We start from the raw sequence: 27,611 nt of genomic DNA, 5'->3' as shown, positions 1-27,611 counted from the left end.
AGGCCTGGGAGGGGGAGGAGGCCTCCCTCGGTTTCAGCCGGCGCTTGAAGGCGGCCCTGGCGGGCGGGCCCTTAAAAAGAAACCCAAAAACCGAGAGCCAGAGGCAGCAGACTTTTGCGAGTCGCTAACGCCTGGCCCGAAAACGCCCTTCCTTTTAGCTAGGAAATGTTGTTTATTTGACTGACCTGCCACCCCGCCCTCCCTCCCCAGCCAAGGCTGGGCTCAGGGAGCCGCAGCAAAACGAAACGATTCTGTGGTTTCTAAGGCCATGGGCCGCCCCTCGGAAGAATGGGCATTGGCTCCAATACGCCCACCCTGCACCCAACCTTTTGCCTTGCTTTAGGCTCGCCAGCCTTGCTGGGCGATTGGGATGTTGGGAGAGAGGGGAACGGGCCGTGGCTCAGTTTGTAGAGCCTCTGCTTGGCATGCAGAAGGTCCCTGGTTCAGTCCCCAGTGGCATCTCCAATTAAGGAGACTAGGCAGGTAGGTGATGTGAAGGACCCCTGCCTGAGACCCTGGAGAGCCGCTGCCAGTCTGAGCAGACAATACTGACTTTGATGGACCGAGGGTCTGATTCAGTGTAAGGCAGCTTCATGTGTTCATGTGAGAAAGGAATTTTGGGAGCCTCTCTTCGGACGCTTCCTGTTCTCTGTCCTTCCCTTGAAGGGGAGGGGGATCCGACTTCTCATTCATTGGCTGCTGTTTGCAGCAGAGTAGCACTCCAGGGGCTGTTTTCTGCCGTTCTGGCTAGTGTGGGGGGGATGGATGAAGCAGCCCAAAGTCAGATCTTTGGACTGCCCAGCTTCCTGTTGTCTATGCTAGCTAGCAGCAACTCTCCAGGGTTTCTAGCAGACTAAGATCTTCCCCATCAAGAGCTATGTGGGTCTTCAACTGGAGGTGCCTGGGACTGAACCCATGACCCTCCATGACTGAGACAGGTGCTCCAGCCTACAGCCACTATACCTCTCCTTTCCAAAATACATCCTTTCCTGCAGTGTTTCCAGTACAATAGAACAACAAGAGTAGTTATAGTGGTGCCAGTCGTAGTTGTTTGGCCAGTGACAAGTATAGACTGTGGGGATTTGCCCCCAAGGAAAAAAAGTGTTGGTTTTTATATGTCGACTTTCTCCACCACTTAAGGAAGAATCAGACTGGCTTACAACCACCTTCCCTTCCCCTCCCCACAACAGACACCCTGTGAGGTAGGTGGGACTGAGAGAGTTCAGAGAGAACTGTGACTAGCCCAGGGTCACCCAGCAGGCTTTATATGGAGGAGTGGGGAAACCACTCCACCAGATTAGAGTCATGTGGAGGAGAGCTCATGTGGAGGAGAGGTGAATCAATCCCAGTTCTCCAGATTAGAGTCCACTGCTCCAAACCACTGCTCTTAACCACTGCAACACGCAGAGATGAATGCACTGCTTTTACTGGTTTGGGAGTTAGGGCATTTTTGAGCCGTTGGTTTTAATTAGTATTGAACTGAACTTTTGTATTTTTATTGTTTTATATGATATTTTAATGGATGTTAGCTGCTCTGAGCCCGGCTTCGGCCGGGATAGAGGGCGGGCTAAAAGCCCAAAAATAAATAGAGAAGATTATAGGAAACCTAATGCAATAAGCTGGATCCTGTTACTTTGCTGTTGATTAGGCTCATGATCTCCGCAGTCTGAGGGCAGCATTTCCATGAGGAGCACTTTCTTTTCAGGTTTCCCTCAGGATGGCCCTTTCTAAGCGGGAGCTGGATGAGCTGAAGCCATGGGTGGAGAAGACTGTGAAGCGTGTCCTGGGCTTCTCAGAACCCACCGTAGTCACAGCTGCATTGAACTGTGTTGGGAAGGGGATGGATAAGAAGAAGGCGGCTGGTAAGTTCTCATCCCCCCTCCCTCACCCTGTTTTATATTTCAGCGATCACAAGGAAGATCTGTATCCTAGAGCCAGAGGTGGTGCTTTGCATGAAGAAAGTTTCACGTTTGACCTTTGGGCTCTCCAGTGTAAAAACAAAGAGGAGCTGGTTTTAGTCACATTTAAATTATGGGTGGAAAGGTACTGGATATTAGGGGATAAATAGTACAGTGAGTAGTTCAGCAATGGAATCGGCTACCTGGGGAGGTGGTGAGCTCCCCCCCCCCACACTGGAAGTCTTTATGTAAAGGCTGGACGAACACTTGTCAGGGATGCTCTAGGCTGATCCTGCATTGAGCAGGAGGTTGGACTAGATGGCCTCTATGGCCCCTTCCCACTCTATGATTATTCCTGAGGTGCCTGGAGGTGCTGCTACAATGAGGTGCTTCTACTGCCTCAGGTGCTGCTACAATGTAGAGGAGAGAATGCTGGCTAGGTCAGTGGTGCCCACAGGTACTGTTTCACCTGTCAGTGTGTTTTCTGGCACCTACTTACTTCCTCACCAAGAGCAGATCCTGGCCTTCTTCCACTTGGTTTCAAGAAGAATCCAGGAAGAGAAGTCCTGCTCAGGAAGAACTGCATCCATCAACAGGAGGATGCCTGGCTTGAAGCTTCCTGGCATTTTGTGCATCTTCTCAACATTTTGTCATTAAATTCAGCAGCGCTGGTAGCCACTTTTGCTCCGGCATGAGATATTCTCAAAATTCCAAAACTGGCTATAGATTCAAGAAGGTTGAGGGTTGCCCAGCTATATCCCTTCACAGGGATGCTCTAGGCCGATCCTGCATTGAGCGGGGGGTTGGACTAGATGGCCTGTATGGCCCCTTCCAACCCTGTGATTCTATGAACCAGTGAAGGATTCAGGTTCTCAGCAGACTTGGGATTTTGGAGCCTGCAAGGGCACGGGGTGAAGGACTTAGGGCTGGCTCTGTACTGCTTACCTGCTTCCTCCCTGGCTTAGTAGACCAGGAAAAACTGCTCCAAGGTGATATGATGGAAGTTGAGGAGCAGCAGATGTCCTGCATTCCTGTTGCAGGGATTTGAATGCTTTGAGCTCAGGCAGACACGAGGGCAAACTTGGATACCACTGAGGGGAGTTAAAAATAGTATGGGAATTTAAATCATGGCACCATTCCTGGTTTTTTTCTCTGACAAGGCCAGGCAACATAAACAGCTCTTGAGAGGGGAGGATGGGGCAGCCCTGAGAATGACTTCCTACTCTGGTCCAATTTTGTCTCGTGGCAAATAAGCGAAAAAGGAGATGAGGATCTGGGGGTTGGGAAAAGGTTATGCTGCAGTTCACATTCTGTAAAAGGACTCTTTCAGAGCTTGTTAAAGTGGTGTTTTTCACCACCAGGAAAGAGGGCCCTGAACTAAATCATGGAACTCCTTGCCCCAGGATGTGGTGATGGCTGCCAACTTGGAAAGCTTTAAGAGGGGAGTGGACATGTTCACGGAAGAGAGGGCTATTCATGGCTACTAGTCAAAATGGATACCAGTCATGGTGCATACCTATTCTCTCCAGGACCAGAGGAGCAGGCCTAATATATTAGATGCTGTGGAACACAGGCAGGAGAATGCTGCTGCAGTCGTCTTGTTTCTGGGCTTCCTTGAGGCATCTGGTTGGCCACTGTGTGAACAGACTGCTGGACTTGATGGACTTTGGTCTGATCTAGCATGGCCTTTCTTATGTACTTATGTTGACCATCAGTTAAGAGATTGTGCTGTAGTCAGGCCTGATGTTTCCCTTCTGATAGTTGCAGTGTTCTGGAGGTTGCAGCTGCTTTGTGTGGTCTCTAGATCTCTGCTCACATCCTTCTCTCCCCCCACCCCCCGCAGATCACCTCAAGCCCTTCTTGGATGATTCCACCTTGCGGTTTGTGGACAAGCTCTTTGAAGCGGTTGAGGAAGGCCGAAGCTCCCGGCACTCCAAGTCCAACAGTGACCGGAACCGAAAGAGGGAGTTGAAGGTGAGCTGAGCTCTGGATTGGGTTCTTTGCCTGTTTTCTTCAAAGGCTTCAGATTTGTAGAGGTCGCGGATGTGGTGATGTCACGGGAGTCCATTTTCTTCTTCCAGACTGGGCTCCGTGTTTAAATACCTGAAAGTTCAAGAGAAAAGGCTTCTTTCTCCAAATGGAAATGTAGCTGCCTCAGAGTTCTTTTGGGGTGCCATTCCTGCTCTCAGTTTCTTTTGTCTGTCAGCCCCTGAATCTTGAACGGCCAGAAACATTAAGGTAGCAGCTAGCAAGAAGGGCAGTATTCTGTTACATCCCGGTACTGCGGAAAGAGAGGCAGGATTGGCCTGCCAAAGGAAGGTTGCTGCTAGGTGGCGATTCCCTGCACTCTTGGTTAAGTGCTTATTCATTGAAACTGGCATGCAGAAAGCTGGTGGGTCTGAGCATATGAGACGGAGATACAGATTTGGGCTACTGTGAGGCTAGCTTGGCTCCACTGGCCCTACAGTCTGTGGGGTGGATCGGGAGAGAGGGAGTGAGACAGGGGTTTGACGAGGGGTCCGGTGTGTATTAGCAGTGTGTACAGACTAATGTGCTTCAGAAGCTCGCCTTCTCCTCTGCTTTGTGATTGAAGGCTTAGGCAGTTCAGTGTGATGTTAAGGGCCGCCAAGTTGCTCCTGACTCATGGTGACCCTATGAATCAAAGTCCTCCAAAATGTCCTATCCTTAACAGCATTGCTCAGGTCTTGCAAACGGAGGGCCGTGGCTTCCTTTATTGAGTCAATCCATCTCTTGTTGGGTCTTCCTCTCTTCCTGCTGCCTTTGACTTTTCCTAGCGTGATTGTCTTTTCCAGTGACTCTTGTCTTCTCGTAATGTGACCAAAGTACAATAGCCTCAGTTTAGTCATTTTAGCTTTTAGTGTTAGTTCAGGCTTGATTTGATCTATAACCGACTGATTTGTTTGTTTGTTTTTGGGGGCAGTCCACGGTATCCGTAACACTCTCCTCACACACCACATTTCAGAGGAATCTACTTTCTATCAGCTTTCTTCATTGTCCAGCTTTCACACCCATACATAGGAATAGGGAATAAGATGGCATGAATTATCTTGATCGCCAGTGACGCATCCTTACACTTAAGGATCTTTTCTAGCTCCTTCATGGCTGCCTTTCCCAGTCTCAATCTCTTTCTGATTTCAATTCAATTTCAATACCTTTATTGTCATACCATCCTTTCGATTTCTTGGCTGAAGTCTCCCTTTTGGTTGATGTCGGAGCCAAGGAATAGAAAGTCTTGAACAATTTCAGTTTCCTCATTGTCTACCTGTAGTAATTTCCCAGTAGTCAGTGGGTTTTGCCTAAATTGCCCTGGTCTTGTGGACCCGTCTGTCCATTGCCCAAAAGAGGGGGGCCACCTGTACTTCTACTGGACATCTGCCTGGCATTGCTGCATTTTGAAGAAGGGGCCTTCAGTGCTGGTGAGGGGGCGAGTCAGCCAGTTGTTTCCCACATCTGCTTTTCTTTTTGCTGCTTTTCCTTACTCTATGATCTCATCCTAAAATCCAAAAGAGTTGCCTTCAGCACAGCGAGTTCCCAGGGCTCCCTGCTGCAGGAATATCTTGTCACCGGGCTTGAAGTTCATCTGGAGATTATGGTGCCATAGGAGCATCTTCGGCTTTTCTCCTACCGTGTAATTCTGGTTTTTGAAATGTCACAAATAACTGGGTTGGATTCCAGAGATCATTCTGCTTTACAGCAGTTTTTTCCTCCACCGGAAGGAACTGTCTCCTGATCGAGGGGATGTTGTCGTGGAGGAGGAGCCACTGTTAGTGCGGCGGTTCTGCAGAATCCAACCTGGTACCCTGAATGTTTTGCACCTCAGTTTTCTAGAAGTACCAAGATGCTAAAAGCCTGCATGGTGTAGTGGTTAAGAGCGGTGGACTCTAGGACTGGGTTTGATTCCCTGCTCCTCCACATGCAGCGTGCTGGGGTGATCTTGGGCTAGTCACAGTTCTGTCCGAACTCAGCCACACCTACCTCACAAGGTGTCTGTTGTGGGGAGGAGAAGGGAAGGTGATTGTAAATGGCTTGGAGACTACTTAAAGGTAGAGAAACATGGGGTATAAAACCCCACTCTTCTTGATCATTTAAAAGGGACCCCATCTCTAGTTGTTCCTCGATCGTGTTCAAAGGCTTCTTAAAGGGGGTGCAAAGTCAGGAGAGGCTTAAGCCAGGATGGCAAGGGTGGGTAACCTGGCTTAGTCAGGCTCAGCCTGACATACGTTCCTTCCGTCTAATCTTGCCTGCCCTGAGCAGCTGCAGCTCTCTTGGTTCTCAGGGAGGGACAGGCTTCCCAACATCTGTCGCCTGCAGACTTTGCACCAGAGATGCCTGGTAGGGAACCTTTTGCAGACGTGTGGTGCGTGCTGCCCCTGAGCCGTGGCCCTTCCTAAAAGACACAGCTCACTGTACACAAAGTTGTACCCCCCCCCCCGAGTGGGTAGGATCTTGAGTTTCCTCACCTTTTCCAGGTTAAATGTCCTTTGTACAATGGGTCGGGTGCCCAGTAGATTTCGGAGCAGAAGCAGAAATCTGCTTGTTGCTTATGTGAATTAACGGATCATCCTTTGCGCTCGCCAGAGGTGGATTTTTACTCTGGAAAATGTGAATAGAACTCTAATGACTGAAACGCTGCCAGGTTTCTGCTTCTTTGGAGATTTTTAAGCAGAGGCTAGAGGGCCATCTGTCAGCAATGCTGATTCTGTGAACTTAGGCAGATCATGAGAGGGAGGGCTGGAAGGGTTGCTCTAGTGTTTGGCTCTCGAGACCCTTTCAGGGTAATGCTGATCGCCACTTTGGGGTCAGGAAGCAATTTTCCTCCAGGCCAGATTGGCCAGTGATCCTGAAGGATTTTTTGGGAGGCCATCTTCTGGGCATGGAGTAGGAGTCACTGGGAGTGCGGGGGGAAGGTAGTTGTGAATTTCCTGCATTGTGCAGGGGGTTGGACTAGATGACCCTGGTGGTCCCTTCCAACTCTATGATTCTAAGGAATCAAGGAAAGCAGAAACGAGGAGGTCTTCTCTGTCCCCTCTTTCTCCTGCCACTTGCTGGTCTCACCTTGTGGGGAAATTGCTGATGGGGAAGGTCAGGGACGTATTTGTCATGGTTTTTACTCCCTTTTTATACTATGGGCAAGCCCTTTCTCTTGAACTTGTAGGTGTTCCACGAAGTGCCCTGTTCCTGGATGAGGAACTGCCCTTGTAGTGGTGAAGAAGGGAGTTCACTTAACGCTTGCAAATGGTTTGTACACATATATATTTTATTTCACCCAATTTGGGAAGATTTTCCACGCTTTTGAGCTGCAGGTGTTCTTTGGATGAGTCGAGCAGCCAGAGCTGGGAGGCAGACACGGTCTGTGCCCCATAACTGCTAGAGGGGCTGGCTATGTGTATGCAAGGAGTAGGGCAAGACCGTGTTTGCCCATTGAGGATCTTCCCACTTGCAAGCAGATTATGAAAGGGAGGGCAAGAAGGTTTGCATCAGTGTTTGGCTCTCGTAGCCCTTTCTTGCATACCCAGGGTAATGCTGATCGCCACTTTGGGGTCAGGAAGCAGTTATCCTCCAGGCCAGATTGGCCAGGGATCCTGGATGGTATTTTCCCTCCTCTGGACATAGAACAGGGGTTTCTGGGGGTGGGGAGGTAGCTGTGAAATTTTTGCATTGTGCAGAGGATTGGACTAGATGACCCTGGAGGTCCCTTCCAACTCTGATTCTGTGATTATAAGCTCTATCTTCGCAGGATGGATTTCACGGTTCAGCCCCATCCACAGCCCCCAGCAAAGTAATTGAGGCAGTAAAAATATTTTTCCACCTGCTTCTGTTTGCTCTCACTTACAAAGCAGTATCTACACATCAGGGTTCCTCAAACTTTCTGAGCCTGCGGGCAGCTTTGGAATTCTGACGTAGGGCGGTGAGCACGGTGACAGGAGGTGGAGCCAACCACAAAATGTCAGGGACTGAGTTTGTATATAACTCATAATAAATCTTCAGCATTTCAGGCAAAAGCTTAACAGGATGCTTAACAAAAGCTTAGCAGGATGCCTTTTAATCTGCACAGCCAATCAGAAGCCCTGCTGTTTAGCTTTTCCACTTAGCCCCACCCACTTTATAAAAGCACTTGGCAGGCATCAGGAAAGGTGTTGGCGGGCGCTATGTTGGGGACCCCTGCTCTGAATTTTTTCCCTCCCTCTTCCACCAGAATTGGATCCCAGAGTGGCTCATGGGACTCAGAAACAGTGGATGTTACATTTCAGTGCAGCTGTTGCTGGTGCCAGATGCAGGCCCACTGGGGTCAGGCTGTCTCCTGTCCTTTCTCTGGAGTGAGACCTGGGCGCTAATTAATTACTAATTTGCATAGAAAGGTACTGTTATACCTGTTCCCAAATGAAAGTCCCAGATAGAGATGTGCCTGTTCAAAATAAGCCATCAGTGCATCTTGGGAAGTTGACTTTTTCTCCTCTCTCTTCCTCCCAGTGGCATGAACGTGGCCCTCCCCTTGATTTTTATCCTCAGATGAAACTAAGAGAGGCTAACTATGAGCTGAGTGGAAATTTGAAGCCAGGCATGGCACTCCGACACCACAGGCTTTCTTTGCTTTGCCATCAGGAGTAAAACTCTTTCACTGAGGTTTTAGATTGTCCTTGCATAAGTGTTGGCTGGTGGCAGCATGTTTAAAATCACAGGACATTTTCCCCACCACCACAGAACATCTTTTTTGAGAGCACAGAGCACAGGCCTTCCTGTTGCAATCTTGTCTCCGGGCTCATGAAGAGAAGAACAGTTAGTCAAGTCCAGTGAAAGAAAATGTGTTTTGTTTCAAAAGGCTCAGGTGCTCAGGATTCTGTCGAGGGCCTCTGGGTCAGCTGCCGCACCTTCTTCTTCACAGCTGTCATGAAGGACAGTTACATGAGTCACATGAAGCTGCCTTATACTGAATCAGACCCTCCTGGGTCCATCAAAGTCAGTACTGTCTGCTCAGACCGGCAGCGGCTCTCCAGGGTCTCAGGCAGGGGTCTTTCACATCACCTACTTGCCTGGTCCCTTTAACTGGAGATGCCAGGGATTGAACCTGGGACCCTCTGCATACAAATCATATGCTCTTCCACTGAGCTACAGCCCCTCCCATAAAGAGATGAACACATGAAGCTCCTTTTACCCTTGGTCCATCAAAGTCGGTATTGTCTACTAAGACCGGCAGTGGCTCTCCAAGGTCTCAGGCAGGGGTCTTTCACATCACCTGCTCACCTAGTCCCTTTAACTGGAGGTGCAGGGGATTGAACCTGGGACCTTCTGCATACCAAGCAGAGGCTCTGCCACTGAGCCACGGCCCCTTGAAACAATTGGACTGTTCTTTCCTTGGAACAATTGGATTGCTTGGTGACCTGGTATTCTGTTCCTCCACCCTTTCCAGCTGATCACTGATGGTTTACTTATCTGTGAGCAAAACATGTTCCTGGAAGGCGCCCCTGTTGGCTTTTTGGTAGGCCAGGAGACTCATCCCCAAGGGGTTAGGTCTTCACTTCCTTCCTGTAAAGCATTAGAGAGGAATGGCTTTCTCCCCAGCTCTCTTATTCATCTGGGGTGGATCTCCCCAAGGAATGAGTCCTTGGTTTTTGGGCCTCCTCTTACTGAAGCGAGGCACACTTCGCTCGGTGCAATGAGGAAGACGTTTCCCTTCAGATTGCCCTTGGGCTGAAAATATGAGTTTTTATGCTTTAAATAACGGAATGAGGTCTGCTTTAAATAACGGAATGAGGTCTTGTGTGGATTGGGCCTGTTGTGATGACGGATTGGCCTGTGTCTAGTACTCCCTCTGCTTCGTCCTGGGTGACCTCTCATCTTATATTTTCAGGTGGGTCTGCAGTAGAAGAGCCTGATTCGAGTCCAGCGGCACCTTAAAAACCAACCGGATTGCCAGGGTTAAAAGCTTTCATCAGTTGTGTCTGATGAAGGGAGCTTTGACTCTGGAAAGTTCATGCCCTGGAAATCTTTTTGGTCTTTAGCGTGCTACTGGACTTGAATCTGGCTCTCCTCTTATGTGTTTGTTAATAAACTGGTCCTTTCAAAGGCTCTACATTTGAGCATTGCCTTCCTTTTCCTAATTGCTTGTAGATAGAACACAATTGTAGATAGATCATTACCAATGCTGATTTCTCCACACCCACTACCCCTCTGCATATCACACCTAATCCAATCACGCCTGCTAATGTAATTTACTTGCTTTTGACACTGCCACTGTGTGTCTAATTCACTCCTCTCTACTTAAGGATAGATGGAATTACATTCTAGCTGTCTCTGAAGAAGGGAGCTGTGGCTCATGAAAGCTCATCCCCTGCCAGAAATTTAGTTAGTCTTTAAGATGCTACTGGACGCCTACTCTTTTCTACTACTAATTGCTTGTGGAAGAGATGGCCAAGCCTTATCAGAACCTTTTGAAAACTCAGTTGTTGAACTTGCTCCAGAGGTGCCCCCTTCAATAGGGCCTGATTGGGTTGCATTTTTTAAATGTGCAGATGCTCAGTTTTCTAGCTGATGTTAACCAAAGCTTTCCCCATTCTGTTCCCCTAGGATGTGTTCGGCGACGACTCTGAAATTTCGAAGGAGTCCTCGGGTGTCAAGAAACGTCGTATCCCACGCTTTGAAGAAGTCGAGGAAGAGCCTGAGGTCATCCCTGGGCCACCGACCGAAAGTCCAGGGATGCTGACTAAATTGCAGGTGAGCCTGTCTGAGTGGGGCCCCCCGCTCACCTGAGTGGGGAGAGGGGGAAGCAGTGCCTGGCAAGGGTCAGATTTCAGTCTGTGCAGATCAGGTTTTCAGGGATCTGACTGTTTACCCCATAAGCAGTTCACTGCAAAATAAGACACTTCGGTTGGGAGTCAGTGTATGGGAGGGCATTTTATCTGTTTCTGTAGAAAATGTGTATGCCACCTCTCCAAAATCTTCTGGAGACTATTTGAAACTAAAACAAGACCATCGCACAATTTCCTTCTGGTTTGTACACCTGTATTTTAAGTGCAAGCAAAGAGAGCTTCCCACTTCACCTGCTCTTCTAGCAAATTCATGTTTTCCAAAAATAACGGTGGGGGTGGAAGGTGCTGTCAAGTCGCAACCAACCTGTGGCAGCCCCAGAGGGTTTTCAAGGCAAGAGACTGACAGAGGTGGTTTGCCATTGCCTGCCTCTGCGGAGCAACCCTGGACTTCCTTGGTGGTCCCTGACCCAAGTACTGACCAGGGCTGACCCTGCTTAGGATGAGATTGGGATGGCCTGCTCCATCCAGGTCAGGCCCCAGCGGATCTCCTTGCAAGCTTTGCATGTGTGTATGAGTGGAGGGGAAGTTGGGCAGTATGCTCGGCATGAGAGAAGTCATCCAGAGGCATGCATCCAACATGTACATTTTTCAAAAAGTGCCACTGTGTGAGGTTGTAACTGTCTTCTTGGCCACTCCTAGAATTCCAGATCTAGGACTCTGTGTATGTACCAGGGTTGCCAGGTCCCCCCTGGCCACCAGTGGGGGATGGGGGGTGGGTAGAGTGGCAGATTCAGGTTGGGAAACTCGTGAAGATTTGGGGATGAAGCCTGGGGAGGACAAGGACCTCAGTGGGGCACAGTGCCAGAGAGTCCACCCTCCAAAGCATCCATTTTCTCCTGGGAACTGATCTCTGTAGTCTGGAGATGAGCTGTAATTCCAAGGGATTCCCGGGTCCTATCTAGAGGCTGGCATCCCTGGTTAGGGGGCATACCTAGTTAGGGGGCTGTTAGGGGTTGAGTCCGTGGTCCATCTGGAGGCTGGCATCCCTGGTTAGGGGGCATACCTAGTTAGGAGGATGTTAGGGGTTGAGTCCGTGGTCCAGTGGTGGAACACCTGCTTGGCATGCACTAGGTACCATGTTCAATCCACAGCATCTCCAGTTAAAAGCATCAGTTGACGTGAAAGGCCTTTCTCAACCTGGAGAGCCGCTGCTAGACGGAGGAGATGAGATTGATCTAGATAGACCAACGGTCGAGAACTGGGATAAGGAAGCTTTTTGTTTTCCTGGGGCGGGCTGTCTATCTTTTCTGTGTCAGTGGTTACTCCGGTGAGAAGGGAAGATGTTCTGTGTTAAGGGGGGGGCAGACTCCAAAAGCTTTTAACTTTTGCCAAAATCCCTGCAGATCAAGCAAATGATGGAAGCAGCAACGCGGCAGATTGAGGAGAGGAAGAAACAGCTGAGCTTCATCAGCCCTCCTGCGCCTCAGGTATGCCCTCCCGAGCCCCCGGCCTTTCTAGGCTGCCTTGCCGTTGTGCTCTCTAGAGTAGTACTATAGCTGAGGTTGCATTTCTCACAAGGAAAGGCTTAGCTGAATCCAGTGAATCCAGAAGTAGCATTTCCAAGGGTACAAGGATGTCCGTCTGCCTGTAGAGCCCCGCCCCTTGTTGTAGTCCCAAATGCCCCCTTTCTGGTTCTGCACCATATCCAGCCCTGCCCTTGAGGGGAGAGGCCATGGCTCAGTGGTAGAGCATCTGCTTAGCATGCAGAAGGTCCCAAGTTCAACCCCCAGCATCTCCAGTTCAAGGGACTAGGCAGGTAGGTGATGTGAAAGACCCCTGCCTGAGACCCTGGAGAGCCACTGTTGATCTGAGTAGACAGTACTGACTTTGAGGGACCAATGGTCTGATTCGCTAGAAGGCAGCTTCATGTGCTCATGCAGAAGGGTCCCAGGTTCAATCCCTGGCATCTCCAGCTAAAGGGACCAGGCAAGCAGGTGATGTGAAAGACCCCTGCCTGAGACCCTGGAGAGCCACTGTTGATCTGAGTAGACAGTACTGACTTTGAGGGACCAATGGTCTGATTCGCTAGAAGGCAGCTTCATGTGCTCATGCAGAAGGGTCCCAGGTTCAATCCCTGGCATCTCCAGCTAAAGGGACCAGGCAGGCAGGTGATGTGAAAGACCCCTGCCTGAGGCCCTGGAGAGCCACTGCCGGTCTAAGTAGACAGTACTGACTTTGAGGGACCGAGGGTCTGATTCAGTATAAGGCAGCTTCATGTGGGCTGAGTATCAATCAGGTATCCAAAGTCCTGTTTCCCCATCCTGGGCCTCCTGCCCCTTCCTCCTTCCCGTCCTCCTCTCTCCATCCTTTTCCTCATCACACCCCGGGGGGAGCAGCTGACCGGAGGCTGGGAGCCCGCTGGCAGGTGACCTCGGCCTCTCTTCTCCTCGCAGCCGAAAGCTCCGGCGGCGGCCCAGCCCGAGCGCCTCCCCATCGGCAACACCATCCAGCCCTCGCAAGCGGCCACCTTCATGAACGACGCCATCGAGAAAGCCCGGAAGGCGGCCGAGCTGCAGGCCCGGATTCAGGCTCAGCTGGCCTTGAAGCCCGGGCTCATTGGCAACGCCAACATGGTGGGCCTGGCCAACCTTCACGCCATGGGCATCGCACCACCGTGAGTATGCGCGAGCTAACTGTGCCATTGGGGAAAGGGGGGGCAGGTCTCTCTTCCCTGCAAGGCACCAGTGGTTTCCAACCCTTTTGGGCACAGGGGATGCAAAGACAGCAAGAGCGTGCGCCCTCTTGCACACGTTGGCCCCTGGGCTGGGGGAAGGGGGGCTGTGATGAGGGTTGGCTTTAGGCTGGCGATCAGAACCTGAGAAGAGCCCCACTGGCTCAGACCAGTGAGGGTCTATCTATTCCAGAATCCCGTCTCACACAGTGGCCAACCAGTTCCCCTGGATATCTAACAACAGGGCACAGAGGCCCAGGCCTTCCCCTGATGTTGCCTCCTGGCACTGGTATGATTGCAGTTGATGGGCCACATTGCGTGGCTGGTGGTGGTGGGGTTTTGCAGCCTGCGGAGGCTTCTTTTTGTCTCTGTGTTCAACATAGTCTTACGCTTCCTTGGGGAGAGGGGCACACTCCTATGGAGTTATTCGCCCCCTGCATTTGGTCCTAGAAGCAGAAGTCTGCATCCATCAGACTCCCCCATGGCCTCCCATCCAAGCCCTGTCCAGCCTCCTGGGCTGTCGCCTTTGCAGCTGGGCCCTGACCATGAATGGACTTTGAAAGGCCAGTGGTGTTGAAGCCTCTCTCTGTCCCGGCAGTGGAGTCTGGGTGCCGCCAAAGGTCTTTGGGGCAGAAGTCCTGTTTGCCTTCCTCGGCTGCTCGTCACCCCCACAAGAGGAGAGCCTGGTTGCTGCTCGCACTGCAGGAGGCGGTCTTTGGGCAGCTGCGGCCTCTGCTTGCCTGGGAGAAAGTACAAAGAAGAACTTCTTTGCCCAGCGCATAGTTAAATGGCGGGACTCACTTCCACCAGATACGGGGATGGCCGCCACCTTGGAAGGCTTTAAAAGGGGAGGAGACAAACTCATGGAGGACTGCTAGTCATGATGGATGTCTAGTTCCTCCAGTACCAGAGGCAGTGCACCTCCTTAAATCAGCTGCTGGGGAGCACAGGCGGGAGGGTGCGGCTGCAGTCTTTCCTGCTCGTGGGCTTCCTAGAGGCAGCTGGTCAGCCCCTGTGAAAACAGAATGCTGGACAAGGTGGGCCGTGGGTCTGATGCAGCGGGGCTCTTCTCATGTTCTAAATAAAAGAAGAGTAGACAAACTCATGGCGGATGGGGCTATCAATGGTTACCAGTCATGACGGAGGGCAGGAAGGGTTTCGTCCGTGTTTGGCTCTCCTGGCCCTTTCTAACATACGCAGGGTAATGCCGATTGCCGCTTTGGGATCAGGAAGCAATTTCCCTCCAGGCCAGTTTGGCCAGGGACATCACAACAGACACCCTGTGAGGTAGGTAAGGCTGAGAGAGCTGTGACTAGCCCCAGGTCACCCAGCTGGCTTCATGTGGAGGAGTGGGGAAAGCAGCAGCAGAAGAAGAGTTGGTTTTTACATGCCGACTTTCTCTACCACTTAAGGAAGAATCAAACTGGCTTACAGTCACCTTCCCTTCCCCTCCCCACAACAGGCACCCTGTGAGGTAGGTGGGGCTGAGAGAGCTGTGACTAGCTCAAGGTCACCCAGCTGGCTTCATGTGGAGGAGTGGGGAAGCATTCCTGGTTTGAACCTCTGAACATCTCTTGCCCTGACCTGGATAGCCCAGGCTAGTCTGATCTCGTCAGATCTCGAAAGCTAAGCAGAGTCAGAAGAAGAGTTAGTTTTTTATATGCTGACTTTCTCTACCACTTAAGGGAGACTCAAACTGGCTGACAACCACCTTCCCTGCCCCTCCCCCACACCCTGTGAGGTAGGTGGGGCTGAGAGAGCTATGACTAGCCCAAGGTCACCCAGCTGGCTTCATGTGGAGGAGTGGGGAAGCATTCCTGGTTTGACTGGGATGCTGCAGCCACAGGTGTCTTCAGCTGGGCCGGGTTTTGCTAGGCCGGCTGGTTGTTTGGAGCATGTCCAGTGGGCTTACAAATGGCGGGGTGCTGTTGGGGTGTCTTGGCCCAGGAAAGTGGAGCTCAAGGACCAGACCAAGCCGACGCCCCTGATCCTGGACGAACAGGGCCGTACCGTGGACGCCACGGGCAAGGAGATTGAACTGACCCACCGCATGCCGACCCTCAAGGCCAACATACGGGCCGTGAAGAGGGAGCAGTTTAAGCAGCAGCTGAAGGAGAAGCCCTCCGAGGACATGGAGTCCAACACCTACTTTGACTTCCGGGTCTCCATCACCCCCGCCCAGCGGCCAAAGCGCACCTTCAAGTTCCACGAAAAGGGCAAGTTTGAAAAGATTGCCCAGAGGTTGCGGACAAAGGTAATGCACTTCTGAGGCAAGCAAAGATGGCTCAGGGTATAAACCCCCCACACCCTGGGGTGGGGGCAGGGGGAGCGCAGGAACACCCTTGTTTAAGGATGCCCAAGATCTTACAGGCTGGAGAATTGGGCTAAAACCAATAAAATGCATTTCAGCAGAGTTAAATGTAAAGTTATGCATTTAGGTAGGAAAAATCAAGTGCATAATTATAGGATGGGGGAGACTTGTCTGAACAGTAGTGTGTGCAAAAAGGATCTTGGGGTCTTAGTAGACCAAACACTGAACATGAGTCAGCAATGAATGCGGTAGCTAAAAAGGCTAATGTGATCTTGGGCTGTATCAACAGAAGTATAGTGTCCAGATCACGCGAAATGAAGGTATCGCTTTACTCTGCTCTGGTTAGACCTCAGCTAGATATGAAAGACCCCTGTCTGAGACCCTGGAGAGCCACTGCCGGTCTGAGTAGACAATGCTGACTTCAATGGACCGAGGGTCTGACTCAGTGTAAGGCAGCTACATGTTTAGGGAAGGGCTATGGCTCGGTGGTAGAGCCTCTGCTTGGCATGCTGAAGGTCCCAGGTTCAATCCCTGGCATCTCCAGTTAAAGGGATTAGGCAATTAGGAGATGTGAAAGACTCCTGTCTGAGACCCTGGAGAGCCACTGCCGGTCAGAGTAGACAAGACTGACTTTGATGGACCATGTTTCTGATTCAGTAGAGGCAGCTTTATGTTTTCAGTGTTCCAGCCCCCTGCCTCTACTGTATTTATCTACTTCATTTATACCCTACCGCTCTCCCCAATGGGTTCCCCGAAGCGGTTTACCTTACTCTCCTCCATTTTATCCTCATAACAACCCTGTGAGGTAGGTTAGGCTGACGGGCTCAAGGTCACCCAGTGAGCTTCCATGGCAGAGTGGGGTTTTGAACCTGGGTCTCCCTGATCCAATAGGCACTACACCACACTGGCGGTTAGCTTTTTACAAGATGCCAGACATCTCATGTGAATCTCTGCAAATGCTGCTGTTTGTTGTTAGGCCCAGCTGGAGAAACTCCAGGCTGAAATCTCTCAAGCGGCCAAGAAGACTGGAATTCACACCTCGACCAAACTGGCCCTGATCACTCCCAAGAAGGAGCTGAAGGAGGGCGACGTCCCCGAGGTGGAATGGTGGGACTCCTACATCATCCCTAACGGCCTGGACATGTATGTCGCTGTGCCTTTCCAAGGCATTTGGGGTGGGGTGTGGGGGGCTTGGATTACAGAGAAGTCTTCATTCTGCAATTGGCTGGAACAAGTGTTTGCTTCAGATACCTGTAGGGAATTGGCCTGTGAATGTTTTTCCTCTCTAAAGCAGTAATTCTCAAAGGAGGTGGGAACTGGGAGAAGGGCAGCAGATGCTGTGCTGGCGTTGTCCTCTGGTGGCTGCGTCTGATAGAGGCTTGTCGATTGAGAAGAGAGACAGGCTCTGAGGCACCTTTTTCTGCTTTTTTTTTTTTAGAAAAGAAGCGGATTCGTTGAAAAGAGAGGACTATTTTGGCATCACGAATCTGGTGGAGCACCCGGCGCAGTTAAACCCTCCAGGTGAGATTCCGCTGTTGGGTTTCTTACCAGGGCAGTCTAGGGGCTGAATGGAATGCCTGGAGGGAGAGGGAGGCTGTATGTCAGCGGTGTCAAACATAAGGCTTGAGGGCCAGTTTCAGCCCCTTAAAAGCTCTTATCCGGCCTGCAAGCCCGACCAAGTGGCATTGATGTCATATCCGGCCCTCGTAACAATGGAGTTTGGCATCCCTGCTCTTTATAAGCTGCAGAGGGCCTGGTGTTCAGTGCTAAGCTGCCACCGGTGTCCTTTGGGCCAGTGAAACATACTTACGTGTGGGGGGAGAGCTATGCACCGGGGCTCAAAGTCTTTTCCTTGCTCCAGTGGACAGTGACATGCCAGTGACCTTGGGAGTGTATCTCACCAAAAAAGAGCAGAAGAAATTGCGGCGTCAGACCCGGCGGGAAGCCCAGAAGGAGCTCCAGGAGAAAGTGAGGCTGGGCCTCATGCCCCCTCCGGAACCAAAAGGTGGGCTCTTTGCAGCAGGTGGGGGGGGGGCATCTTGTCCAGATGAAAGAGTGGCCTTTGATTTATTTTTTCTAAAATATTTATTCCCCCCCCCCCGCTGCTTTTCCTCTTGGCACAAGATAATCTCCCTCCCTCCATCAAATGGCTGCGCTAAGAATTGTCATTCCTCCCTTGCAGTACGGATCTCCAATCTGATGCGCGTTCTGGGAACGGAAGCCGTCCAGGACCCGACCAAAGTGGAAGCCCATGTCCGGGCCCAGATGGCCAAGAGGCAGAAGTAGGCATGCTGGCATAGCTTTATGGCTTCTTGGTCTTTTCAATAAGCCACTTCCAGATTCCAGCTACTCTTGGAGTGTGCTTATCTATTCCTTGTCTTGCACGGGTCTCCTGCCCCTCCTCTGGGACTCCGAGGGAAGGTTGTGTGGTGCAGCAGTTAGTGGGAGTGGGGAGACCCGGGTTCCAGTCCCCACTCTGCCACTTGCTTGTCTTTGGGCGGTCGCTGCCTCTCGTGCTTTTGGGCACCACAATTTAAGAAGGATGTAGACAAGCTGGAATGGGCATGAAGTATGGGCCACTGGGGGTGTGAGGGGGAAGTAGTTCGGAATTTCCTGCATGGACCACAGGTGTGATTTCTGGATAAGGCAGCTTCATTTGTATATGTAAGATAGGGAGGGGCCGTGGCTCAGTGGTAGAGCATCAGCTTGGCATGCAGAAGGTCCCAGGTTCAATACCAAGCATCTCCAGTTAAAGGGACCAGGCAAGTAGGTGATGTGAAAGACATGTCTGAGACCCTGGAGAGCCGCTGCCAGTCTGAGTAGGCAATACTGACTTTGATGGACCAAGGGTCTCATTCAGTATAAGGCAGCTTCATATATTCATGTGTTCAAGATGGTGCCTGCCTGCCGTGGATTTATACTTAGTGGCTACACTGTGGTTCACACACTCCACTCAGGTCTGAAGCTCCTCGGGAGATCTTGGGCCAGTGACTCCCAGGTTTGTGGTGAGGACTTTAGAGCAGGGAGAATCCTGAGTTCCTTGGAGGATGGGGCAAGGTAAAAAATGTAAAAATTAGGGATTTAAAATAAAACCGGGTGCTTCATTACTTAGGGCAGTTTCTCTTAGTCACTCCAGAGGTACTGATTCATCACTCCTGTGTTATCATTACAGCCTGTTGAGTTATAGCAGGGCGAACAATTGATTGGGGGCTTGACTGTGGGGTCTCCTGTGTCTGGCCAAGAACTCCAACCAGAACGCTACCCTGGTTCCTTAAAGGAGCAGGGAGGAGAGAGTATGTGACTTCTGGGTTATATTTATTTATTTGATTTTTATCCCACACTCCTTCCCCAACCGAGGCCAGGCTCAGGGCAGCTCACAACATGGTATTCAATACAATAAAATACAATAAATGCAATAACATTGCAGTATAGAATAAAAGAATAAAAGGCAATTAGCCCCGTAAACATTGAATTAAACAGATAAGTGGCGTTCATTATTGAGGCATTATTGAACACACATGAACACATGAAGCTGCCTTATACTGAATCAGGCCCTTGGTCCATCAAAGTCAGTATTGTGTACTCAAACAGGCAGCTGCTCTCCAGGGTCTCAGGCAGAAAAGGGTCTTTCACATCACCTACTTGCCTGGTCCTTTTAACTGGAGATGCCGGGGATTGAACCCGGGACCTTCTGCATTTCAAGCAGAGGCTCTACCACTGAGCCACAGCCACAGGGTTTCTTTCAATAAGCTTTGCTGTTGGTCACTGACTTATTTATTTATTTATTGACATCATTTGCTTCCTTGGGAGGTGGTAAGCTCTCCTTCCTGGAGGTTTTGAAGGAGAGGCTAGATGGCCATCTGTCAGCAATGCTGATTCTATGACCATAGGCAGATGATGAGAGGGAGGGCACCTTGGGCATCTTCTGGGCATGGAGTAGGGGTCACTGGGGGTGTGGGGGGAGGTGAATTTCCTGCATTGTGCAGGGGGTTGGACTTGATGACCCTGGTGGTCCCTTCCAATTCTGTGATTCTATGATTTGTCATCTGCCGTTCTCACTGAGACTCAAGGCGGAGTGCGTTGTGTGAGTCAAGTGCAGTCATTGGGATGGGACGTCCAACGAACAGTTAAGCAGGGTCTGGACGACAGAAATCTGGAAACAAGCAGAAATCTAAAACGGCGCTTAAACAAAAGCATAAGCATTGAAACTTGAACCATTAAATGGGGTAGAAACTACCCAGTCCCCTCCTTCCCTGCAGAGCTCATGAAGAGGCCAACGCGGCACGGAAGCTCACCGTGGCCCAGAGGAAAGCCAAGCAAGTGAAGAAGCTGAAGGAAGATATCTCTCAGGGGGTTCACATATCTGTCTATAGGTAATTGTCTCACCCCCCCTCCCCTGAGCCACAGCCATCTCCCCCCGAGGACCTCGTCGTGTGCCTGAGCCCCTTTCTTTTGCCGTTCACAGGGTCCGAAACCTAAGCAATCCTGCCAAGAAATTCAAGATCGAAGCCAATGCCGGCCAGCTGTACCTCACAGGTGTTGTCGTTTTGCACAAAGATGTGAACGTGGTGGTAGTAGAAGGAGGTGAGGAGCTGTTTGTGCATGCGTGAGAGAAGAGAGAGTCACACTGGCTGCCAACTTGGAAGGCTTGAAGAGGGGAGTGGACGTGTTCACGGAAGAGAGGGCTATGGCTACTAGTCAAAGTGACTACTGGTCATGATGCATCCCTGTTCTCTCCAGTCTCAGGAGCAGGCCTATTCTATCAGGTGCTGTGGAACACAGGCAGGATAATGCTGCTGCAGTGGTCTTGTTTGTGGGCTTCCTAGAGGCACCTGGTTGGCCCCTGTGTGAACAGACTGCTGGACTTGATGGGCCTCGGTCTGATCCAGCAGGGCTTTTCCCCCTGCCTCAGGATGTGGTGATGGCTGCCAACTTGAAAGGCTTTAAGAGGGGAGGGGACATGTTCACGGAGGATAGGGCAATCTATGGCTACTAGTCTAAAATGGATACTACTCATGATGCATGCCGATTCTCTCTGGTATCAGGGGAGCATGCCCATTACATGAGGTGCTGTGGAACACAGGCAGGATGGTGCTGCTGCAGTCGCCTTGTTTGTGGGCTTCCTAGAGGCACCTGGTTGGCCCCTGTGTGAACAGACTGCTGGACTTGATGGGCCTTGGCCTGGTCCAGCAGGGCTTCTCTTATGTTATGGCTTGTTTGCCCTCAGAAGTTCTCATCTAGAGGTGTAACATTTTCAGGAATTTTGAAACCATTGGGGAAATTTTTTGTCATTGGGCTTATATTTTGGGGAAATTTTATTACATACATACATACCCAGCTTATTGTCCTCACAAAAAAACTTTAAATAAGCATAGGATAAAAATGATTTAATGCAAAAACCCATGTGCAAGAATTAGTATTACGTTTTATGCTACATTAGTTTTGTTACATTAGTAAAATAAAGATTTTCATTAACGTACCTAACATACAAATTGTACTCTGTGAAATTCAAAGTATAAATTGCCTTAGATTTCTGCAAGGGATATTGCAAATATTCCCAATGAGATAGTGAGAGGAGCTGGCAATTGCTGCGCTGTGTGCTGCTGCCTTTTTTTTTTTTTTTTGGTATTTTTATTTGTTTTTTTGCCATTTAAGTGGCAGGGGCAAAAAAATATAATTTGAAAGCAGAGAACACAAAATTTACAGTGAACAAAACTGTACGACTTGGACAGAAAGAGTCTCATACAGCCACAAGAAGATTAGCAGCATATCTGGACATGCATTCCTCAGTGGTGCGTTGCCCTCATTCACATTACGGCGGTAGACACAGGGATTGTTCCCCGATGCTGTAGATGGCTTGAAATAAGAATCTTCGTACTGTGCGTTTTGACTGCTTTTGTCAAAAGCAGTTTCTACCCCATTTGTCTTTAAAGCATTTCCCTCACTCCAAATGGTATTTTACAGAAGTTGTTTTTAGTCCTCCAAAATTTCCAGTTTTCCCAGTCCTTACCTCTGAGGAGCTTACAGTAGAAATTGATTTCTTAGGTCCTGGCCTTGCTTAACTGTGGCTGTGTTTTGTGGGAAGAGCCCTGTGAAACCACTTGACACGGTCTCTTCGCAGTCGTTTCAGGATTAAAGTGACACCCTCCTGATCTCTTCTCCCTCCCCGCCCCCTAGGCCCCAAAGCACAGAAGAAATTCAAGCGGCTGATGCTGCATCGGATAAAATGGGACGAGCAGACATCGAACACAAAGGGAGATGGTAAGAAAGCAGGCCTGGCCGGAGTCGTGCATCTTGGGGCTCACCCTGCGGACGAGGATTCCTTGTGGGACTTCCGTATCTTTTGTTAAATGTGTCCCTGGCTTTGGATGGAGTCTGGAGCCCTTGTGGCAGCAGCAGCGCTGCAGAGTTCTCCTTCTCAGAGGTCTGCTTTGGCACACCAGCCTGGGGGTTTTTTAGCTTTGTCGTTCTGAGATGAAGACTTATGCTGAATGAGACGGTCTTCCACTAAATGTAAATTCAGGGAACCTTGTGGGAGGATGTTGACCTTCTGGCTGGCTGGAGTTTCCTCCTCAACAAAGGGTTGGATCACATGGTTCCTTTCTGCTCATGGTGCAAAAAATGCCTTCCCTGATGTGACACCCTTACTGGGAAGACCCCTTCCGCCGGAGATGGTGCCACCGTTAGATGGACGGATCCATGAGATCTGTCCCAGACAACACAATTTTTAGATGCTGGACTCTGGAGAGAGAACAGCCAGAGTCCAGTAGCACCGTAAAGACTATGAGCTTTTGTGAGCCACACCTCACTTCTTCAGATACAAAAGCTCATACCCTGCCAGAAATTTTGTTCATCTTTAAGGTGCTACTGGACTCTTGCTCTTTTTTACCATTGTTGACAGACTGACGCAGCTACCCATCGTGATCTCTCTGGAGAGAGGAATCTTTAGTCACATGAAATTATTCAAGTTTTGGGCATCGCAATTTAAGAAGGATGTAGACAAGCTGGAACATGTCTAGAGGAGAGCAACAAAGATAGTGAGGGGTCTGGAGACCAAGTCCTATGAAGAAAGGTTGAAGGGGCTGGTATATTTAGCCTAAAGAGGAGAAGACTGAGAGGGGATTTGATAACCATCTTCAAGTACTTGAAGGGCTGTCATGTAGAGGATGGTGCTGAGTTGTTTTCTGTTGCCCCAGAAGGTCGGACCAGAACCAATGGGTTGAAATTAAATCAAAAGAGTTTCCATCTACACATTAGGAAGAATTTTCTAACAGAGCGGTTCCTCAGTGGAACAGGCTTCCTCGGGAGGTGGTAAGCTCTTCTTCCCTGGAGGTTTTTAAACAGAGGCTAGATGGCCATCTTGTCAGCAATGCTGATTCTATGACCTTAGGCAGATGATGAGAGGGAGGGCATCTTGGCCATCTTCTGGGCATGGAGTAGGGGTCACTGGGTGTGTGTGGGAGGTGAGGTAGTTGTGAATTTCCTGCATTGTGCAAGGGGGTTGGACTAGATGGCCCTGGTGTTCCCTTTCAACTCTACGATTCTATGATTCTAAATGGTTTTCGGCATTAATCCTGTCCCTTTTTTTGGTCAGATGATGATGAATCTGATGAGGAGTCCGTGAAAAAGACGAACAAATGTTCTCTGGTGTGGGAGGTAAGTAAACTTTCTGATCCAGCATGGCTGTTTGGGCTTCTGCATCCGGGACCACACTGTGCTTTCCGTCATGGGCCAGGAACTCCAGGGAGGTCCATTCAAACCCCAGTTCAGTTAGGGCTGGGGCAAGTCACTCTTCTTGGTTTTTTTCCTTACCTCTAAGATGGAAGTGAGGTCCCTTTCTCTGTGCGGATTGAATTCCAGATGTTTCTTTGAAGCCTTGCTAAACTTTTTTTTATGGTTTTGTAAATTTTGCACCCACATTTATTTATTTTTGGGCATGTATCCTGCCCACTACCCCGGTCAAAGCCAGATTCAGGGTGGCTAACATCCATTAAAATATTATAAAACACAGTAAAAATAGAGAAGTTCAATTTAATGCTAATGAAAAACCGGCAGTTCTAAAGTCCACAGGTCCTCAATTTTTGGTCCACACGGCTACAGCCAGGACAGTCTTTAAATCTCACAAGGGCTACAAATTTGAATGAAATATGCCAGTCAGTGAGAACTCTGATTCACAGACAGCTGAGCTTTCTGCCGGACCGTGCAGGTGTGGAATGCAGGGGAGACAGTGCTAGATGCTGTGGTGAGCGGTTAAGAGCGGTGGTTAGAGCAGTGGACTCTGATCTGATGGACCAGGTTTGATTCCCCACTCCTCCACATGAGCAGTGGATGCTAATCTGGTGAATCGGGTTGGTTTCCCCACTCCTCCACATGAAGCCAGCTGGGTGACCTTGGGCTAGTCACAGCTCTCTTAGAACTCTCTCAGCCCCACCTACCTCACAGGGTGTCTGTTGTGTGGAGTGGAAGGGAAGGCAATTGTAAGCCACTTTGATTCTTCCTTAAATGGTGGAGAAAGTCGGCATATAATTCTCCTCCTCCTCTTTGTTCTATAAAGTCCTTCCTTCTCCCACCCTTCTTGAAAGGTGCTCAGGCTGGTCTACGCAGTTCTTTTCCTCCTGATTTTACCTTTACAACAGCACTGTGGGGTAGTCTGAGTTGTAGCTGCCTTGAGCTCTGTAAGGCAGGATGGGAAGCTAATAAATGCTTTAAATAAATAAATAGTTTAGATGAGTGAGTAGCCTGAGGCTACCCAGCAAGTTTCCTGGCAGAGTGAAGGGCCGAGCCTCCTGGATTTATGTTGCTTCTTATAAGTTATCCGGGCTGTGTGACCGTGGTCTTGGTTTTTTCTTTCCTGACATTTTGCCAGCAGCTGTGGCAGGCATCTTCAGAGGAGTAACACTGAAGGACAGTGTCTCTTCAGTGTTACTCCTCTGAAGATGCCTGCCACAGCTGCTGGCGAAACGTCAGGAATGAAAAAACCAAGACCACGGTCACACAGCCCAGATAACCTACAAGAACCAATGAACTCTGGCCGTGAAAGCCTTTGACAATATTTTGATTTATGTTGCCTCTCACGACAATATCCTCAAAAGCAAGCGTATTACAACAGCAGCCAATCATAAAACACCACCAGTAATAACAGCAGTTAAATGCAGAACATGACAGAAACCAGCACGAGGGCTGGACTGCAGAAGCTCCGTACAGAGAAGCCGAGTTGAAATTATCCCAAGCAGGAAATGTAAAACAAGAAGCCACAAAAATAAAATGTTGAAAACTGGGCAAACAGAAATCTTTGTGTAAATGCCCAAAGAGGAAGGTGCTGGGCTGGTGCCCAGCAGGAAGGTGTTCCATAAACAATGAGACTCAAGGCAGATTACAGGATGAAGCAGTGCAGTCAGACAGCAAAAGTCAACCAAACAGCAGTGCGGTAACACAAGGATTACAGGATTAGAACAAACCATTTAAGGCAAGATATAAACAGTGCAGAACGTGGATAAGCAACACAGTAAAACGAAAGTCATACCTAAAATAATTGCTGGAGATGCACACCTGTAGGGCTGGTGTAGTGCTTAGTGTTGGACTAGGAGCCGGGAGACCCAGGTATGTGGGAGAATGAGGGCTGGTGTGGTGTGGTGTAATGGTTAGAACATCAGTCTAGGGCCTAGGATGACCAGGTCTGAATTCCTTGCCCAGTCGTGGAAACCTGTCTGATGACCTTGGGCCCATCACAGTCTTTCAGCGTCACCTACCCTCACAAGGCTGTTGTTGTGAGGATTAAGGGGGGGATGAAGTGAAAAGCTGCTTTGAGTCCAGTCAGGGAAAAGCGGGATATAAACAAATAAAAAGCAATCCTGTTCCATTATAAAAGAAGAAGAATTGGTTTTTATATGCCAACTTTCTCTACCACTTAAGGAAGAATCAAACCGGCTTACAATCACCTTCCCCTCCTCACAACAGAGACCCGGTGATGTAGGTGGGGCTGAGAGAGCTCGAAGAGAACTGACTAGTCCAGGGTCACCCAGCTGGTTTCATGTGTAGGAGTGGGGAAACCAAACGGGTTCACCAGATTAGCCTCCGCTGGTCGTATCTCTTTAAAAAATACTTTTGGGGTGGGGGGAGGTCAGGAACCTTTAGCCATATTTCTGTGCGACTTCTCTCCTTCGTGTTTCCAGGGCACAGCAAAGGACCGCAGTTTCGGTGACATGAAATTCAAGCAGTGCCCCACTGAGAACATGGCGCGAGAACACTTTAAAAAACACGGCGCAGAGCATTACTGGGACCTGGCTCTGAGCGAGTCCGTGTTGGAATCCACAGACTGAAGGCCCTTCCCGCGACCCTTTTCGGCATTTGCTGTGTTTAACGTTGTGAGCAAGAACGTGGCTGAAACCTCAGACCAGTCCCCCCTCGAGTTCCTCACCATAAGATGCACATGATTAAAAGAAATATTTTTCATAGGTGAAAACCACATACACGCGCTCCCTCGGGCCTTTTTGAACTCAACCGGTTTGTGGATCTCGACGTGTGTGTGCTACTGCTGCCCTGTTCTGTGGACAGAATTCAGTTTTGAGGCCCTGGAAAGCGGAGACCCATTTTCCAGCTGTGCCTTGTTTCCTTTCCAACTCCACGGGTCTCCACAAAGAAAGGCAGTCCTCATGGGCTTTCCTTCCCAGTTCAGTAGGTGGGGATTGGACATGAAGTGAGCAGGTAAGGGAGAGGGGAGGACAGAGAAGAGCTGGGCGGAGCTGCAGGCTCAGGCGGATGGGAGGCGGCAGCTCCCAGCATGGGAAATGTACAGTGGATTAGGAGCTGGGGATTTAGCCCGCATCCTACATTTACAGAATAAACTTTTTTTTTTTGTAAGAAGTTAAAAATGTTTCTTCACCTAATGTTGGTTGTGCGCATCACCTTGGGCAGGAGTTGGGGGGGTTGCATGAGGAGACATGATAGAGCTCTATAAAATTATGTATGGTATGGAGAGAGTGGACAGGGAGAAGCTTTTCTCTCTCTCAATACCAGAACGCGGGGTCATCTGCTGAAGCTGGAGGGTGAGAGATTCAAAACAGATAAAAGGAAGTATTTCTTCACACAACGCATAGTTAAACCGGAACTCCCTGCCCCAAGATGTGATGGCTGCCAACTTGGAAGGGTTTAAGAAGGGAATGGACATGTTCATGGAGGAGAGATCTATTCATGGCTACTAGTAAAAATGGATACTAGTCATGATGCACACCTATTCTCTCCAGGATCAGAGGAGTATGCCAATTAGGTGCTTTGGAACGCAGGCAGGAGAATGCTGCTGCAGTTGTCTTGTTTGTGGGCTTCCTAGAGGCACCTGATTGGCCACGGTGTGAACAGACTGCTGGACTTGATGGACCTTGGTCTGATCCAGCATGGCCTTTCTTATGTTCTTATGAGGTATTCCCTGAGTTCTGTGGGTGGAACCTGAATCCTCCGTAGACCCTAAAATGACTGAACTGAGGCTATTGTACTTTGGTCCCATTATGAGAAGACAAAAGTCAGTGGAAAAGACAATAATGCTAGGAAAAGTGGAAGGCAGCAGGAAAAGAGGAAGACCAAACAAGAGATGGATTGACTCAATCAAGGAAGCCAGCAGGGCCCTACATGAGCAAGGCTGTTAAAAGATCTGACGTTTTGGAGTACTGATTCATAGGGGCGCCATGAGTCGGAAGCAACTTAATGGCACTTAACACACAACAATAAGCATTAAGATAGAGGTGCAGCTATGTTAATCTGTACTTTCTTTTGTGGGGATACATTTAAGTAAGGTTTACTTAAACCTGAAGCAGTACTTCTCTTCCCATGGACATAAATGTTTGAGGTGGGAGCGATGGCAAGAGGGGGGAGCAGATGAGGCATTCCTCATCAGCAAGGGCCTTTGCTTG

General features: G+C 49.7%; 1 protein-coding gene and 1 non-coding gene across 2 annotated transcripts; one reads left to right on the top strand and one right to left on the bottom strand.

The window, feature by feature from the left end:
• Positions 1-1,711: 1,711 nt before the first annotated feature.
• PRPF3 (pre-mRNA processing factor 3) lies at positions 1,712-26,083 on the top strand. Its single transcript, XM_056852891.1, has 15 exons — positions 1,712-1,862; positions 3,742-3,872; positions 10,485-10,631; positions 12,070-12,153; positions 13,120-13,340; positions 15,345-15,651; positions 16,685-16,851; positions 17,147-17,229; positions 17,570-17,713; positions 17,891-17,990; positions 19,968-20,081; positions 20,174-20,292; positions 21,886-21,969; positions 23,303-23,364; positions 25,881-26,083. The coding sequence occupies exons 1-15, from the start codon at positions 1,718-1,720 to the stop codon at positions 26,025-26,027; spliced, it is 2,055 nt and encodes a 684-aa protein (XP_056708869.1). The 5' UTR covers positions 1,712-1,717; the 3' UTR covers positions 26,028-26,083.
• TRNAF-GAA (transfer RNA phenylalanine (anticodon GAA)) lies at positions 19,369-19,437 on the bottom strand. Its single transcript has one exon. It is a non-coding gene; the product is annotated as a tRNA-Phe (tRNA).
• Positions 26,084-27,611: the final 1,528 nt, after the last annotated feature.

Source organism: Euleptes europaea, chromosome 7 (assembly GCF_029931775.1).
Source record: "Euleptes europaea isolate rEulEur1 chromosome 7, rEulEur1.hap1, whole genome shotgun sequence".
Taxonomy (NCBI): Eukaryota; Metazoa; Chordata; class Lepidosauria; order Squamata; family Sphaerodactylidae; genus Euleptes; species Euleptes europaea.
The sequence above is the reverse complement of the archived record's forward strand: the minus strand, read 5'-3'. Positions and strand labels throughout refer to the sequence as shown.

Coding starts and splice junctions, on each gene's coding strand:
- PRPF3 (XM_056852891.1), top strand. CDS start 1,718: ATGGCCCTTTCTAAGCGGGAGCTGGATGAGCTGAAGCCATGGGTGGAG. Junction 15,652..16,684: donor CCCAGAGGTTGCGGACAAAG/GTAATGCACTTC, acceptor GTTTGTTGTTAG/GCCCAGCTGGAGAAACTCCA. Junction 20,293..21,885: donor CGTGGTGGTAGTAGAAGGAG/GTGAGGAGCTGT, acceptor CCCGCCCCCTAG/GCCCCAAAGCACAGAAGAAA.